Raw genomic sequence first — 17,423 nt, forward strand, 5'->3', positions numbered from 1 at the left:
GTCTGTTGAGTATGCTTGACAGGTGCAAATGGAAGCAAATATGAAGTCATTCAAATGAATAATCTCAACAGGAATGTGTGGGTATTACACATTTGTGCAGTGGAAGCTTCATCAAATGCTTTAGAACACAGGTGTCAAAGTGGCGGCCCGGGGGCCAAATCTGGCCTGCCGCATCATTTCGTGCGGCCCGAGAAAGTAAATTATGAGTGCCGACTTTCTATTTTAGGATCAAATTCAAATGATTATAGATAAATTGTATTTCCTGATTTTCCTCTTTTTAAATCAATAATTGCACTTTTTTTTTCTTTTTAGTTCAAAAAGCATTTTGGAAAATCTTTTTAAAATATTTTCTGTTTTCCACTTTAATATTAAATGTAAACAAATATTTTGTTTCCTTTTTGAAATGAAAAACAAATGATTAAAAGACCTTTTTCCTTACGAAGAAAATAAGCTCAAATAAACATTGTTTTAGATCTATAAAAAAAACGAATATTTAGGGCTTCTGATCCATTTCTTTTAATCCGATTTAAAAAAAATAAAAAAAATAAAAAAAATCTAAATAAATGTATATATAATGATTAATATTCCTAAATAAGAAAAGTGCTCTTCATTGCAAGCAAATTTATAATAATGATAACCCTAACAGTGAGACTAAATTGTTTCTTTTAACTATCGATAGTAGGTTCATTGTACCATTATGTTGTAGTAGTTAGTACTTCCTGCACCCTGCAGCTTTGCATGAAACAACCCAACAGGGAGAACATTTGTTATTTGCTTCGTGTTTGTGAACGTGACCAATGTCAGTCACGCTGACAGGAAGCTCTTTGCTCCACTGCAGCTCTCTTACATCTTTTCCATTGTAGTGTCAAGAGTTCCTCATGTCCAACTCTTCACACTGTGTTGCTATGGACCTGTCAGTAGTCACGCAGGTGTGGAATATCAATGTGGTGTGTGGCCTTTGGGGCCACGGAGGAAACTTTAGGTGTGTAAGACTGTTTTTTGACTACATTGATGCAGATATTAGATGGATTTTCTTCTGTGGTTAAAAAATCAGTATATAATTGAAATGGATTAGCTCCACGTTGACCTTTTCTTAACCAAGATTGATGAATTTGACTGTTCTGACTCCAAACTTCATCATAAGGCATATATTTAACTCTTAGATGATCATATGGCACACTCCCTAATTGAAAATTTCATTCTAAGGAAATATACTGTATTATTATTTTTTTCCATGGTTAAAATGGCTAAACCGGGCGTTGATGCCAATTCTGAGTAAATATCATCACCAGTAAATATGGCATATGGAAAAAAAAAACAACATATTACCTGTGCTTAAAGGAAGGGAAACAGTTGGAGTTCTACCCATCTTTGCATTGATTTTAGTCTTCTAGGAAAACTTTTCTGAGATTTCGGAGAGTTTCTGCCTACAATAAATCTCTGCTTTGTTCTTTAAAAGGACTGGGCAGTCGTTTTGATGATTTGTTTCTTAATACAAGAAATAGCTTTCAAGACAAGTGCTGAAAAAATTGGTAGAGAGCAATCTAGTGTTGAATTGTTGAGTTAGAGTAAAGAACCATTTTTAAAAAGGGGGGAAAGCCTCTCAATCATCTGGTCCTAGGCTACGTTCGTCATCTAGAAATCTGCTTCCTGGCCTGAACTTCCCACGATATAAAGGCTAAGTGAGTCGGGAGCTATTCAGCACAATTGCAACTTCTTCATTTGCTTCGCAATCAAACTACAACCCTCCATGTGTTTTATGGAATTCATGCATTTTGTAATAATAATAAAAATGCATAACTGCCTTAGCTTTGTGGGCGGCGGCGAGCCATGTCATTGGTACGTCATACAGAGCTAATTGACACTCATTAGCTTTCTGTTAGGAACGGCATCCGACATAAAAACGTGTGTTCCAAATCTAACATGCAAATCGACAATTTTGCTCTGGCAACCCCCAAACGGCGTTTTTGTGCGATCTGGTTTTATCCAATCTGCAATGACGACATTTTGTGCATCTGCCGGTGTGTATTGCCACCTTTTGTCACACACATTTATGACACCAATCTTTTAGACAACTGCATTAAAAATGTCTTCTTTGCCATTTTATTTTACGAGATAACTCGTCAGAAACATCTCTGGCGACACCGCGCATAAAACATCCCAGTTGATGTGCACCCATGCTGATTAGCACAATGCGGTTAAACGCTCGACTCACATTCACACTTACTTGAGCCTCCTTTGCCATCACCGTTGGAGGCCTGCATCGCAATAGCCTAACACATGACAAATGCTCCATGATTGTTGGAAGGTGTTTGAAAGTGTCACAGTCATAGTTTGTCGTGAAATGAGAGTGGAGAGCGGTGTGAAGTTCATTTAAAGACACCTCCCTTTATTAGGCAGCACTCGCCGCACGACAGGGCGAGCTGCCAGTGGTCGCTAACGGCTTAAATGAGTTTATTTCACGTCGGCTGTGAAAGTGGCCGTCTCAGTCACGTAGGCACTCAAACAGAGCCCATGCCCATAAACACAAAGAGCAGCATGTAAATCCCGGCAGCCTGACGTTTCCCAGCCTCCCCTCGCTGGCTGCTCAGCGTGTTTTTATTGAGAGAAAAGAAATGGAGAATCCTCAGTTCCCCTCGGGGAAAACCCCACTGGGAAGACTACCATCCCTCCCTCACCCCGATGCAAAAGACCACAACTTAGGGCAAACTTGCATAAAATTCCACTTTCGTCCTCGGTTCCATGCATAACCCCAAACTGAGTGTGGTTTGTGCTGTGGGTTTGGACTGCGACCATTTCAATAAGTCAAGCCACACTTCACAAGCAGATTTCAAATAGGTAGAAAGGGTGACTTCACACACCTACACACACAATGGCATAACTGTCAACTTATGTTTTTCCCATATTGTCTAAGTTTTTTGATCATTTCAAATTGTGTATGCCGTAAAACAACTTAAGTACAGGAAAATAATGTTTAAAAAAGTATGTTTTTTTTGTGAAATCGATCTTGTCTTCCCCATTTCGGCGCTGATCCGAATCGTCTCGGTCACTGGTAGCAGACTAAAATGTCATCGTCGATTGCTAATGTTGTTTGAGTATGATATGCGCACTCGCGTCAGTTACTTCCACCCTTTTCACTATAAACATATAGCACGTCAGCAAGCAATGTACCCAAACAGTCAAGCTGTCATCGTCATACAGCGACACCTACAGAATCTCGAATCTAGTGCAGGATTGGGCACCCTTTCCACTTTGGGGATTTTTTTTTACTTTTAAGTGCGCCGTATGTGAGTAAATATTTGCCGTGTTGCATTTGTAGTTTATTATCACTTAATAAGGGCAATTGCTATCATTAATAAGGGGACCGATTGGCCGAGGTTGACAGGTATGCAATGGCCAGCCACGCAAGGTTTAATGCAAATACTTGCCCGCCGACACACCTACTTATCAACGGCCAATGAGAGTCAGGAGTTTAAATGTAGAACATTAAATATTCATTGATCCAGTCTGAAGACATTGGGAAGACAACCCCATCTGTTCTCAACCACTTTTGCCCTAAGCAAAGACAATTCAATTCTTTAAAAGAAGAATAGGGGTCCTCGGATTACGTTGGCAGACAGGCATCATTTGTTAGTTGAAAAGAAACCGCTGTGGAGAAAACATAAAGGCTACAGGGGATAAATAAAAGATTTTTTTTCTTATCTTAAAGAAGATCACTACATTATACATACAGTATAGCCATACTTCATCTGTACCACTTAGAGTCACCAGGATGGCGAGGATGCTAAAGCCTATCCCAGCTGACTACGGCATAAAGTCCATTATATATCAAAATCATTTCTTTCCTCTTCCAAAATTAAACAATTCCACATTGGTATTCACTCTTGCCAAACAATCCGTGGGTGGAATTGTGTCTGATACGGTACAGTTTGACTAGTGTTAGTAAGGGCAGAGTGGCAATGCTCAAGTAAGTGCATTCAGGCAATGCTCAAGCAAACAGACAAATTACCACACTTCCCACGCCTTTTTGTTAGTTTCCACTTCATGGATGCTTGGCGTCCAAATTCTTGAATTTTTTCCCCCCCGATCTGACGCCACCCACACCTTAAGGTTTATTCAAACTAGCCGGGAGTTCGACCTTGTAGCTTTTAAACTCGTTAGTGTGCATAAGCCTGACTTTATGGCACAATAATAATTTATCTTGTTTGTTGGGTAAATGCTTGCGTTCTGTTACCCGAGCAGCCCTGAATCACAGCATACAAATCACAGAGAGACAGTGCATGGAGGGATATGCCTCACATGGCATTTCACCTCTGACGAATAGGACATCTGATGCACGCTTCCCCACGACATCAGCCGGCAGGCCTCGCCTCGCTTGCTCTCCTACCCTACCCTAGCCTTGCCTACACTACCCTCCCCTCTCCAAACTCCATCCACTCAATTCACGTTCCAAAATGTTTCCCTATGTTCTCTTTCCAAGTGCAGATCTGTTTGACGACACACGGAAATGGCCCCGTGGAGGTTCTCCAAAGTAAAAATGTGGGTTGCTATTTAACATTAAGAGGGAAGGAGGAGCTTTTTGAGCACGATAGGGAGAGTTTATAGTTGCTTCCTTTCTATTATCCGGGCCGAAATTAGAGATTGTCCTTAACCTTGCTTTCACATATTTAGCCTGATGCCATTTTGTCCTTACCCATCACACCTCCCTTTCCCAAATGCACCCGGTGGTGTGAGTCATCCCTCTTTGCTCTGAGTGATTTAGTTGCACTCACCCAGCCCCCTTCACTCTACATGCATATCATGAAGCTCTATCTCTGTCGAGTGCCTTGCAATAAAGAAATGAGTGCAAATGTTCCGCTTCCGAAAATGGACACCTCATACATACAGGAGCTAGATATTTGTATCCATCCATTATCTGTATCACTTATCCTTGCTGGGTTTTGGGGCTTCTCGAGCCTATCGCAGCTCACCAAGAACAGTAGGCAGGGTATTTTCATGAATGAGTTGCATTCATGAATTTTGAGTCTGTATCCGTTTTTTGCTACCGCAATCAAGATGGCGCCGCTCAAGTGGCAGCCGGTGGCGGTAGCTCCGTCCACTCTTGCTCGTTTTGTGTTTTTGCTGCTTTTCTGTGTTAATGATTTGATTTGGTGATTCTTAATGATCCCATTTACTTTGAGTTGCTTTGTACTTTGTGCTTTTGTTTTCTTGTTCTGCGGCCTTTGCGACTGTACTGTCTAACTTATAACTATGCCTTTTCTTGCTACAGTCACAATGAAAGTTCCCGAATACGGGATGAATAAAGTTATCCAATCCAATGATTGCCAGACAATGTGTATGACACGCAAAAACTTCCTTGTCTGCTGGTGCTTTACGATAGGATAATTCGCAGTATATCGCCAAAAAGATGATAAACCTTTGCCATTGTACTTATCTATTGTCATTGTCGCAAGTTACTAAAAGTAGAACTCAAATCTCAGAGACATTGTCACTGAAGAATTATACTTTTCATTTACTTAGCAATTTGTAATTTCTTTCATCACTCACCCCATATAAGAATGTTTTAGCCTTCCTGCTGACAACCTAAATCAAAATGAGAGGCTTCACTTTAAACATTGGTTTGCAGCAGTTGATGCTAATACTAAATTGCACTCTGACTTGCACAACAAGACCTCCAGCCATGTATTTTAAGCCTGTGGTGTATAATTAAAATAATTAATGACAATGGCAACTAACAAATTATGAGCTGGGTGAAAATAAAAAGCAAAACTCCCTATTTCTGGTAAATAATTAGCCAATAACAAAGGCAACAATCCACGTCATTATGAATAACTTTGTACAAAACTGCAGGGATGCTTTTTAGGAGTTAGCTCACACTCGGGAAGTGGCCAAACGGTTCCGCTTGATAACTGTACATACACGAGTAATGTATGCAAAACATTTGAGAATACCCATGTCCACACAGACCAAGGCATGTAATCCACATATGGCACAGACAGCAGTTTGTTCTGATATGAATATTATTTCATGTATTAACAGTGACCTTATGCTTACTTATATAGTCTTAAAAGTTAAACCCACAAACATATATTTGCAGATAATTAGATATCTTTATATTTGAGCATAATTATGTTTGTTACTGTGCTGCTTCTAATTACACTGAATATTTTTATCTTGCGGTGCTATTTGAAGCATTTGACATATTTTGCATTTCAGTTGATTAGAAAAACAAAAATATTTATTATGTATATTTTCAACAGATATTAAAGTGTGGTTCCAAATCTATACCATGAAATGTTAATATCGTAATATAAAAAGGCCCATATTGTGTGGAGATATTTTGTTATATCACACGGCACTATTGAGTGCTTTAATTCATTTGATTTAGCCAATCAAGTTTATTCTTGTTTTGATTATACATATTGCTTCTTTTATCCCATTCAAACTCCCCTATAATTGGAAAAAGTCACGATTAAAGTGGTATTATGGGCAATCTATGGCATAAGTGTACAATAATCATGCTGTCTACTAAGCTTCAAAATATACATTATGCCACACATGGTGAGGTTGAATAGGCACTACAAGGACACTGGCTTTCAGAATTCTGAGCTGTATTTAAAAGAAATAGCTATTTTGTGCAAAAAAATGTTGAGCTAAAAAAAATGAACAAGACATTAAAAATATAGCATTTATGCCAAAAGCTTTTTGGTTCACATATACTATGGACACTGGAATTTTTTTATTATTTTATTTTTTGGTGAAAGCAGCAACCTTGAGAGGTTGATCATTGCCGTTTCAAGTCCAAATTTTACTGGGCAACATTTGAATTCAAAGCCCATCTCTAATGTAGAAACAAAACATCCTTTACGCAGTCAACTTCTTCAGTTATCAAGGTGACACTCCATCGACTCTGTCCCCCATAAAATGTTATTACAAATTCTAAAACGATAAACAGAAAATGGATTATTAAAGCATCGGAACCTTTTTCTCCTCCATTACCTTGCAGCATTTAAACTGTTGGCCAATAGGGGGTACTGTTCATGTGTCACTCGAGAAGAGTTACCTTTTTGGGATGTGTTAATTCTAAAGTACGAAAAAAAAAATAGGCCTCGACTCAGCGTCTATACATGAAGGCACTTAGATGAAAGTCTTGTTTGTTGTTAATTGGCTAGTTGATTAAAGCACCTCTGCGTTTGGTTGAAACTACCTCATACCAAAGTGGGTTGATGCTGACAATAGCCCTGGAGTAGAGTTCAAAGGAGGGTGAAGAGGCAAAAATGTTACCATGATTATAATAATTACAGACACAAATCTGTGTCGCTCCTAGGGCCCCAAGTGTTTTTTTCCCCCCTTCCTGCCTCCATTTTTCTCAATCCTGTGATGCAGATGAGTGTCTTGGGGTTGTATACGAGCAGACAGGGATCAACGGGGAACGCTGACTGGCGAGGATGCCACAAATGGCTGCTTGAGATGGTCGCTAAATCCGGAATAATTACATTCTTGCCTTCGTCTAGACAAACAATGCCGCGCGTGCACGTGCCATTCAATCAGCAACGTTTCAATAAAAGCGGCGTCGGCATTGTCTAAGAAAAATGTACACTCAAGAGTTTTTGCTTCACCGTTGCTTTAATCCTTTTTTACCCACTTCCTGCTGCCAGACTGCGCAAGCAATTTAGCTTCCTGAAGCAGATCGTGCATCCATTTTAAACTGCTTGGTGTTTAAGACTATGGGTTTTTCTCCGTTTTAACATGGAACATTTCGATGTATTTGTGCGGCATGCTGTGTATACGTTGTGGCGGACAGCAGGTCTTTAATGATTGTACATTTTCTCAACCTCAATGGCTACAAAGCCACTGATATGCATTTTTGACGACGAGGGATGTCCTGATGCTGATTTTGTGTTTTTTTTACGATATGTTTTAATAATAATAATCGGACATAGGCTTTGTCATCATCCTTGACTCGACAAAGGCCTAATTGTCATCATACCCAGCTGCGTATGACGAAATTGGTAGTGCTTCTCCATAAGGAGCGTTTTCCAGGCAAAAGACCCAAATAAGTGATAATTTCAGACTCGTAATTTGGCATTCTGCCGTGATGGATACATCGCATCACCCCCCGAGTGGATCACTTACCTCTCACTGTCTCTCACTTACCTTCAGTCAGCTAGTAGGAGGCAGATCACCGCCCAATGTCTTTTCATGTTACCTCACCCTGAAGTTATTACACAGAAGGGATTGTGTCGTGATACCGCAAGTTTAACATGTTTTTGTCGTTCTAATCCGATACCTATATTTTAGACCAGTAAGTTGAGTCTTCTCCCCTTGAAAATGCTCTGTATACACATTTTTCACAATACTCTGTTGCTACCGTGAGTTTCTTAAGAGTGGTAGTCACACTCAGCGATAATGTTTGCCTTGTTTGGTTCACAGCAGCCGAAAAGCACCTTGGTACACGCAACTACTGGATCAGATCCGATCTTGTGACAAAAACTGATACTGTCCAATTCTCTTAAAATTGCTGTATCGGGCGCCAATGCTTGGTTTGGGACATGCCTACTGACTACATGCATCCCTAGCCATAGTTAGGTTAGGTTAGGTTAGAACTTTATTTCATCCCTTATTCGGGAAATTTCTTGGTTGCAGTAGCAAGACAGATACAAGACACAAGACATTGTAGACCTAGGTAAAAAACTGGAGCCACACACAGGAAGGCCACAAAGTGGGGAACTTCTGTAATCTAGAGGTTTTAGAGATCATCTTCCTTGCCTAGATCCTCCTAAACTGTCTTATCAGCAGCAGCGGAGAGGCCGTGAAGTGGGATCTTCTTAATGTTCTAGAACTTGCCATATGTTTGAAAATCCAACTTGTTTTTGCTACGTAATTCATGTGCTACTGTTTCTCCTCCGTAGCCCTGATGGAGGTACAAGTTCCCGACCAGCCAATGGTGGCTCTGCACGGCAGGGACGTCACCCTAAACTGTTCCTTCAGGCCCGCTGGCCCCTTCAATGCTTCTGACGTGACTGTATTCTGGCAATTGACCGACACCAAGCGCAGTGTGTACGGATACAGCGAAGGACACGTTCTGCTGGAAAACCAGGCTGAAAGCTTCGTCAACCGCACCGCCATGTTCCCCAGTGAGCTAGGCTCGGGCAACGCCTCGCTGCTGCTAAAGAAGGTGGTGGTGGCTGACGAAGGCAGCTACACTTGCTTTGTCAGAGTGAAGGAATACGGCAGTGCTGCTTTGTATCTGCAGGTAGCCGGTGAGTTTAACTCTGCACCACACACTTTAAAAGACAAGATAAGACAAGGCTTGTGTTCATTTACAACCGCATTTTCTGTTAACAAAAATATACATTGTAAATTGGTTTAATTTCTTGTTATAAGCAGCACCCGACCATAAGTAGAACTCACTAAATCTGACATGAAAACAGCGTATTTAATCTCGTGTACTACATAAGCACACAGACTACTTGATATTGTTGCAAAAAAATATTCGAACCTCAATACTGTATTGATTCTTCAATACTTTTTAATATTGTTGATTTCTCACATTCTTGAGTAATGGAATGTTACCCAGTTGTCTCTCTGTTTAAGTGTAAACATGAATGGAGTCTTAGCAATGTAATTAATTGTACAGAAATAAAATGGATCGCACTGACGTGCATCCTAAGCCTGCGGGAAGTAAACATGCGATAAATATTTACCCCAAGGCTGCCTGGATGCGATTCTAGTCAATCGGCGCTGTTTGCGGCCTCCTTTTATGGTCAACAGCTGCTAACTTTCATTATTACCTTCTCTTTTGGTCTATCGGATTTACTAACATCTTAACTGTGTGCACTACGACACGGGTACCGTCAAAGAAGAGATAGTTTTTTTGGTTACGTTATGATAGCACATTGAAAAAGGGCCACTCTTGTCTCAGAGGAGTGTTATGCATTAGGTAGTGTTAATGAATAATGATGAGTTTTTTTTCTCCTTCTCTTTCCCTCCTAGCCAGTAAGTAAAACAATGTCTTGCAACAGTGACAAATTGGTTCCATTTTATACTTGAAATTTATAGATGTTTCTATTTTTAAACACTTTCATTGTATATTTCCTTCCGGTTGCAAATGGAAATAAGAAAAGGCTCTGGATATAAAAGAGGCTGACAGTCAGATGGATTGTAACAAAAGTTAACAATATATTCGGTCACCAACGATACAATATACTATTCATGATATTCCTAATATATAGTGCACTGCAATTGTTGTATTGTATGCTATGGTAATGATAATAATAACAGTTTCCATTTTTCACCATACACAAGTGGACAAAATTGTTGCCACTCCAATCAAAATGAAACGGGGAAATTCCCCAACTCTAGTTTTGAATCTCGGTAGAACAAACTAATTTAAAAGAAATCATGAAACAGCTCTGGACAAATGTTTCTCCTAGACATCCATTGGGAGCAATTTAGGGCTCAGTTTCCTGCCAGACACCATTTTAACAGTGCACAGTGTCATGGAAAAAGTAGAATTTTATATTATTAGGGATTTCGCTTTAGTTTCTGATCTTGTAATACTTTGTTTTCTCATCATTTGCCTGTAGTCTTCCTTTGTTAGTTTACATTAAGGCTCATCTTTTGTTTGCTTTCTCTCTGCTGCAAATGCATTGTTGGAATCCATAACACACAATTGGGTGGGAAGGTGCATGTTTTAAAACCTATGCAAAGCCATTATGTAGACATCAATACAATTTGAGGTTTGACTGGACAGCCCTTTGTTAATGAAAGCATGCAAAAAAAAAGTTGGAGTTTGATTTGCTTAACATTCTGTTTCTGTAGGACTCCCTCTACTAAATGAACCACCAAGCTTTGTAGCTGGTCAACGTGAACTTAATTGCAGTCTGTGTTTCCTACACTTCTCCCGTGTTGTAGTAATCAGAAAGCCCAGTAATTCTTGTTTCAATGTCAAAAGTACTTCTTATAAAGATGTCAGACTAACTTAAATCATCTCAGCCTCAGCGCCACCCCATTGTTTGCTGTGCCATGATTGGCTCCGGGAATAGAGCAGCCTATTTTCTCTTCCACCTTTGTACTCTTGCATAGCTCAAGGGATTGGGATGGTGATAGAGGCTAGCATTACCTCCCCACCATGCATACATTCTTTTTACATAGGTTGTATTTTACCCATTTGCAGGGACGGGCAATTTACGGCTGTCACAGGTTCCTGACATTTCATTTTCTAGGGTATGGATTGGCATTTTCTGAGAAAAGTGTGGAGTTGTAGCATGTTTCCCTGCCAAAGGTTCGACTTACCCTATGTTAATACAAACTAGCAAACTCTAGTGGAAAGCATTCATTCAGTCCGAGACCTCGCCATAGACGTGATCGCACTCTCTGTCCAATGGAACTGTGGTGTGGCTTGCTATATATGTGAGAAAGTGACCGCAATGTGGTGCAAAACACTTCTGAAATTCCACACCTTTTTGGATGTAACAGGCTTTTGTAGCAAAGGGACATTTCGGTAACAATTTTTGGGGGGTTAGCATCACAGCTCTGTGATTTACTTCCATATTTTACCATTTTACCCTGTTTATCCAATAATTGAACAATGTTTGCACATGCATGGCTTTGTAATCAAGGCCTTGAGACTCTTGAGAGAATTGCAATGTGGAAAGGAAGCACACCGAACCAACCATTTTGTTCCAGACCAAAAAAAAGGAAAATATGGAATTTCCTGGCCCTGAATACATTCTAAATCAGGCCCCTCTTTAAATCTACCACATCCACAACTTTTACCAATCAACATCTCCCATGTTTATCCAGCTCCATACTCCAGGCCCGTAGTGACCATCCAGAGCGAATCCAACCTTCGACCAGGCGAAGAAATGGCTCTCACTTGCGTGGCTTACGGCGGCTACCCAGAAGCAGATGTCATGTGGCAGGATGGGACTGGCCGAAACTTGACGGACAACGTCACCACTTCGGTGGTAGCCAACGAGGAGGGTCTCTTCTCTCTGACTAGCGTGCTGACTGTCGTATTGGAGCCTAACAGCACCTACAGCTGCCGACTCATTAATCCGTTGCTGGGGGAGGAGGGAAACGCCTTTGTCACCATCACAGGTTGGTCTTCTTCTACCCTTCCTTCTAGGAAATGTTATTCATAAAAGATTGGCTGCCTTTTTCTCTGAATGTTCACGGTATAAAGGATACAATCTGTACTATTGCACTTTTTAATTTGTAGTAAAACTACAACATTTCTAGGGCAACAAATAGAGTAGAAAATAACAAATAATACACTTTTTGATGAACGTCAAACTAAATAATTGAAATATTCCCTCATTCGGTGAGAAAAAATCTGAGTATCCAAATACCAAGGTATTATTACTATATATAATTTCTATAATTGCATGTTTTTGTTTTTTAATGGCGATCTTTAAGAGCAGGGGTCTCGAACTCAATTTACCTGGGGGCCACTAGAGGCCGAGTCTGGGTGAGACTGGGCCGCATCAGGATTTCCACAAGAAAAGCACTGATAAAACTTTCCAACGTTATCAAATATCTTTATTTTTTAACAAAAAATAATGAATTAAATAAATTAACTTAAAGATGAATAAAAAAGAAATCAATCAGTAATATAAAACCAAATAATACTAATGAGCATACAGTAGATATACACTGGCTGGCTAAGTAGAGAAAATGAATTATTTTTATTCCGTTTCAAATGTCTGTATTAACAGCTCTTTAACCTTTAACTTTCTGAACTTGAATGGAACATTGAACATGAAATATTCTGAACACGGCTTCTTTTGCCTACTCCTTGCTGCTAGAGACCTGGCAGCGCTTCTTCTCACATAGTCACATTTGGCTTGAGGGAGGAAGCAGTGGAGACCCTCAGTAGAGCTTGAAGATGCTCATCAGTAAGTCTGGACCTGTACTTGGACTTATTGAAGTTCAAGGTGGAGAAGAGCTTCTCACACAAGTATCTGCTCCCAAAAAGGCACATGGTCCGCTTGAACCTTCGGGAAAGTTCAGGGAAGCTGGGGGTCAACTCTCTCAAAAATTGCCCAAGCTTGTCTGCTTCTCCACTCACCTCCCTGAACTTGGCTTTGAGTGCAGAGTTGCACTGCAAGTCAATGAGCTCCATTTGAAGCTCAGGATGGGCATCTTGCACATCAAAGGAGAAGGGGTCCGCAAAAATTTGAAATGTGGCTTTGTGTGTCTTGAAGTCTGCAAATCTGTGATCAAATTCCTCCTGTAGCTTCGAAATGGCCTCAACATACTTCTCACCACTGAATGGTGTGCCTGCATCCACGAGAGCCTTGCATGCTGGGAAATGGCAAAGGTTTGTCTGAGAGAGCTGGGCTTTCCATAACACAAGTTTAGTGCAGAATGCTAGGCAGCACTGACAAGTTGCCCCTGGCCTTGTAGCTTCTTGTTCAGTACATTAAGCTCATGTGTGATATCAACAAGAAAAGCCAAGTCCATGAGCCATTTGGGATCACTTAGCACAGGATCAATCAACTCACAAACGGCGTAGCTAGCTTTGACTGCTGCATTACTGTCTTTGGTAGCCTTCTTGAAGAGATCCTGTTGCCTCAGAAGACGTGTTTTAAGACTGGCAACCTGGTTGGCTCTCTCATCTCCCTGGTATTTTTCGTACTCCTCAGCATGTCTCATAGTACAATTACGTTTCAAATTGTATTCCTTGTGCACCGCAACTTTTTCAGTGTAAATGAGACACGTCGGGGTGCCCCTGTGTTCAACAAAGAAATATTGCACTCCCCACTTTTCTTGAAACTGTCTGTGCTCATCACCGACCTTTCTCTTCACGGCAGGCTTTGAAAGAGACATCTCTGGGGCTCTGTAATATGTTTTTCCACTTGGAATGAGTCTCGGGTTGATCTTTCACATTCAGTCGCGCGGGTTTGTGGCGCATGTGCACTTTCGCTCTCCGTTTCAATCGCGGAGATGGCTACAGACACTGACACAGGCTGGATCACGGATCATAGCGCCTCATTCAGTTCTATGCTGAGAGCAGCGGAGGAGTGTGCGCGCCGAGCGGAGTGATCGGCCTCACGGCTTCTCCTCCGCCCAGCTGATTGGAGGAATGAATGAGTGAGTGAGCGAGGCACTGGACAGCCCGGCCGATGTCCCGCCCTCCAGAGCCGTATACCTCACCGTGACTGGTTCATTCAGCTCCGAACCAAAGTTCCCTCTAATTTTTTGTTGGTCTGAGCAGAAAGACAACCTCCCTGAGCGCACTGAGTACCAGTGTGAGCGACATCATCGGTACTCGGATGATTCGCCTAAAGACGTTTCGCCGACGGACGTTTGACAGACGGGCAGGTCGCCGAATGGACGTTCCACCGAACGTTCATTCGGCCGAACGGAGGTTTCGCCGAAACGGGATTCGAACGCTCGCCCCGCCGGATCGTGTGTGTACAAGTTTTTCAACCTCGGCCCGCGGGCCATATACGGCCCGTTAGGATTTTTAATCCGGCCCGCCGCCGGTGTTGTCCAAATTATAGTAAAAATCAATGTTCGTCTACCTTCAATGGCAGTCCGGGAATAAGCACTCTTGGGCAGGCAGATGTAGCAGAACCGAGCCGTAAAATGACAGCAATCGGGTCAAATCCATCCTAAAACAGCATTTAATGATTAAATACAAATACTGGATGATATCGCGATGGAGGCAAAAAAACGTCTATAGACGTCCATTCGCCAAACGGCTCAAAATGCTCTCAAATTCGGTCAAATCCAGCTGAAAACAGCGTTTAATGATTAAATACAAATACTAGTATTTGTATTTAATCATTAAACTAACAAATACTAGTACGACCTGTCCGTCTGTCAAACGTCCGTCGGCGAAACGTCTTTAGGCGAATCATCCGGTCACGACATCATCATTGCTCGCTATCGGCACACCAGTATCACACCTGCCACAAGCAGGTGCATGTCAATGTTCCCTCTAATTTTTCATGTAAAACATGCTGTAAAACAAGAAAAACATGAGTGGACAGAGCTACTGCCACTGGCTGCCACTTAAACGGCGCCATCATGGGGAAAGGGGTAAAAAAAAAAAAAAAAAAAAAAATTAAAAAAAAAAAAAAAAAAAAAAAAAAATCGATCTTTCATATTAAGACGGGGGCCGCAAATTATCGTCCCGCGGGCCGCAGTTGGCCCGCGGGCCGCAAGTTTGAGACCCCTGTTTAAGAGTATTTGAAGCAGCTCTGCTGTTCACTTCAAGTAGAAGTTGATTTATAATCCTAATTAGTTTCTTTCTACGAATGCAATATTAATCAGAGTATGTGCCATGGTTTGTCCAGTGCTGGTTCATAATGTATTCAACTCCCTCTCACCCACTCAAAAAGGTCTGCTTTCATATAAGTAGGAATATCCTGATCACATATTTTTTTACGTGAGTCCGAGTGACCCGACTTTGATTTTACGATACCAAGGAAATGTATTGGGGAAGGGAAAAAGCTACAGCGGTCGGTACATGTACTTACTCACGTCTCTACTTACGAAATATTCAGGCCATTTAACATTATATTGGGAACATTTTATGTGGTTACAAAGTTTTAACGAGTCATGCCAGTTTGACGACAATGCCTTGCACATTTTAGGAAACTTATACAACGCCATCAAAGGCAACTGTCGGTGGATCTATTTCACCAAAAGTAACATAATTTTAAGTTGTTAAGCTGTGTTTACGTGTATGTGTACGTATGTGTTCTCAGCTGCCAAACATTGGGCCCAAATGAATTGCACGTATCTTGTTGTCAATAGCAGCTACTCAGTTAATACATAAAAATGGAAACAAATACATTTTAAGAACCCTACCTTTTTCACCTGATGCCAATCCTCTGAAAATGACAATTTCCGATCACATGATCGGATCTGGTACACCCCAATTTTAAAGATGTATTGTTTATTGCATTTAAATCATTTCAAGATGCCCTTATATGATATATGATCTATTCATTGCGAAATAAATATATTAGTATTTCATTTTAAATGTTGGCTTGGCAAAACAAGAAGTTGATCCTGCTTAGAGAGGCTGTAGCCCCCTCGCTGGGGTTGCCATGGCGATCCAGGGAAGTGCCAGAAGTTTGCACTTGCTGTCAAGTTTGTGCAACATCTTTCCCAAGGGCAAGCAAGAGATGTTGAGGGAAGAAAAGTGATTTTATTGCAATTTTCTAATCCTCCTGAACTTGTAATTTGACAGATTTTATGATATACTGTAAGTGGCAAATATGCTGGCCCCAGCTACCTGTACAAGCACTTCCCTGCCATTGCTCTTCTTTGTTAAGCGCAAAGGGAGGATTTTGTAAAGTGGGCCAAGGTCCGGTCTCTAATGGAAGCACAACTGTGTGAAATAGCTCATAAATTATTGCAGAGGTGTACCGGACCTTCTCTTGGGCTTGAGCTGGTTCTGAAAGAGGTAGAGGTCCCGGCAGGGGGTCACTGTGTCCTGCTCCACTGGACTGGGAAATGACTGCGTTTGCTGGAAACAGGATGGCCCAGTGGCAAGAGCAGGCTAGAGCAGGCTAAAAGGGGTGGCCTTCAACACTTTGGATGGCCTTTTTCAAAAGTACAGGTAGAGTCATGAAGTGTTGTACTCTGTACTTGGCCCATTAAGATGATGGGTGTGTCGTATAGTTGTAAAAACAGCAGCAGCTCCCATTGCCCTTTTACCCTTTTACTCAATTGATGCCTTTCTCTACACTGTTTGAAAACTCACACAAGCCTAGGAAGAACATGTTAACTCCACACCGGAGATTGGAGCCTCAATTTCAGAACTGTGGGGCAGATTTGCTAACCACTATATCACCGTGCCCCCTCCGTTTTTTTAATTGAATTTTTTAAAAGTTTCCTCTGCTCCCAAGTACTAGCACACAAAGGCCAACATTTAACACAATATTCAATTTCCTGCAGCTCATCAGACGTCTGCAAATTAAATCCAGACTGGAGCTGCTTCGTGAATTTTGAGCTGCTAAAAGAAAAAAATGTCTATTTCCTCATACTATTCCCCAGAACTACAGAATAATTTCTAATGAGTTTTGAAGAAGCTGACCAAGAGCAGAACTAATAACAAAAACAAAGTTTTCCAAGCATAGTCACAGTAAAACATATAAGATTTCATATTGGACTTTAAAATGAGCTAACCCAGAAATACACAACAGAAAACCTGTAACTCAAACAGTAGTAATTTGCAACAAATGCAGTTAAAAAAAATAGAAAGTCATTTCTTAATGAATATGCCAGCACAGCTTGAAAACGCTTGCTTGTAAACAGATAAAAGATATAGTCATTTGCACAGATGCTCGTTCGAGAAGAAAATGTATTTGTTTACGACAGCTGCGGTGTGCTTAACTGCCAATTTTGACCCAGAACTCTTCCCTGGCCAAGCAATGTTGGGCGAACTTGAGTTGATA

General features: G+C 41.0%; 1 protein-coding gene across 4 annotated transcripts in view; it reads left to right on the forward strand.

The window, feature by feature from the left end:
• The window catches only part of cd276 (CD276 molecule), a 75,328-nt gene that overhangs the window by 8,266 nt on the left and 49,639 nt on the right, over positions 1 to 17,423 (forward strand). For 3 of the 4 annotated variants that reach the window (XM_077594958.1, XM_077594954.1, XM_077594953.1), the window contains exons 3-4: positions 8,913 to 9,263; positions 11,809 to 12,105. In XM_077594958.1, the coding sequence (XP_077451084.1) occupies positions 8,913 to 9,263; positions 11,809 to 12,105 (648 nt within the window). Of the gene's footprint in view, positions 1 to 8,912; positions 9,264 to 11,808; positions 12,106 to 16,923; positions 16,962 to 17,423 lie in introns of those variants that run through there. The other variant, XM_077594959.1, reaches the window with a different exon arrangement.

The sequence above is a fragment of the Stigmatopora argus genome, chromosome 2 (assembly GCF_051989625.1).
Source record: "Stigmatopora argus isolate UIUO_Sarg chromosome 2, RoL_Sarg_1.0, whole genome shotgun sequence".
Taxonomy (NCBI): Eukaryota; Metazoa; Chordata; class Actinopteri; order Syngnathiformes; family Syngnathidae; genus Stigmatopora; species Stigmatopora argus.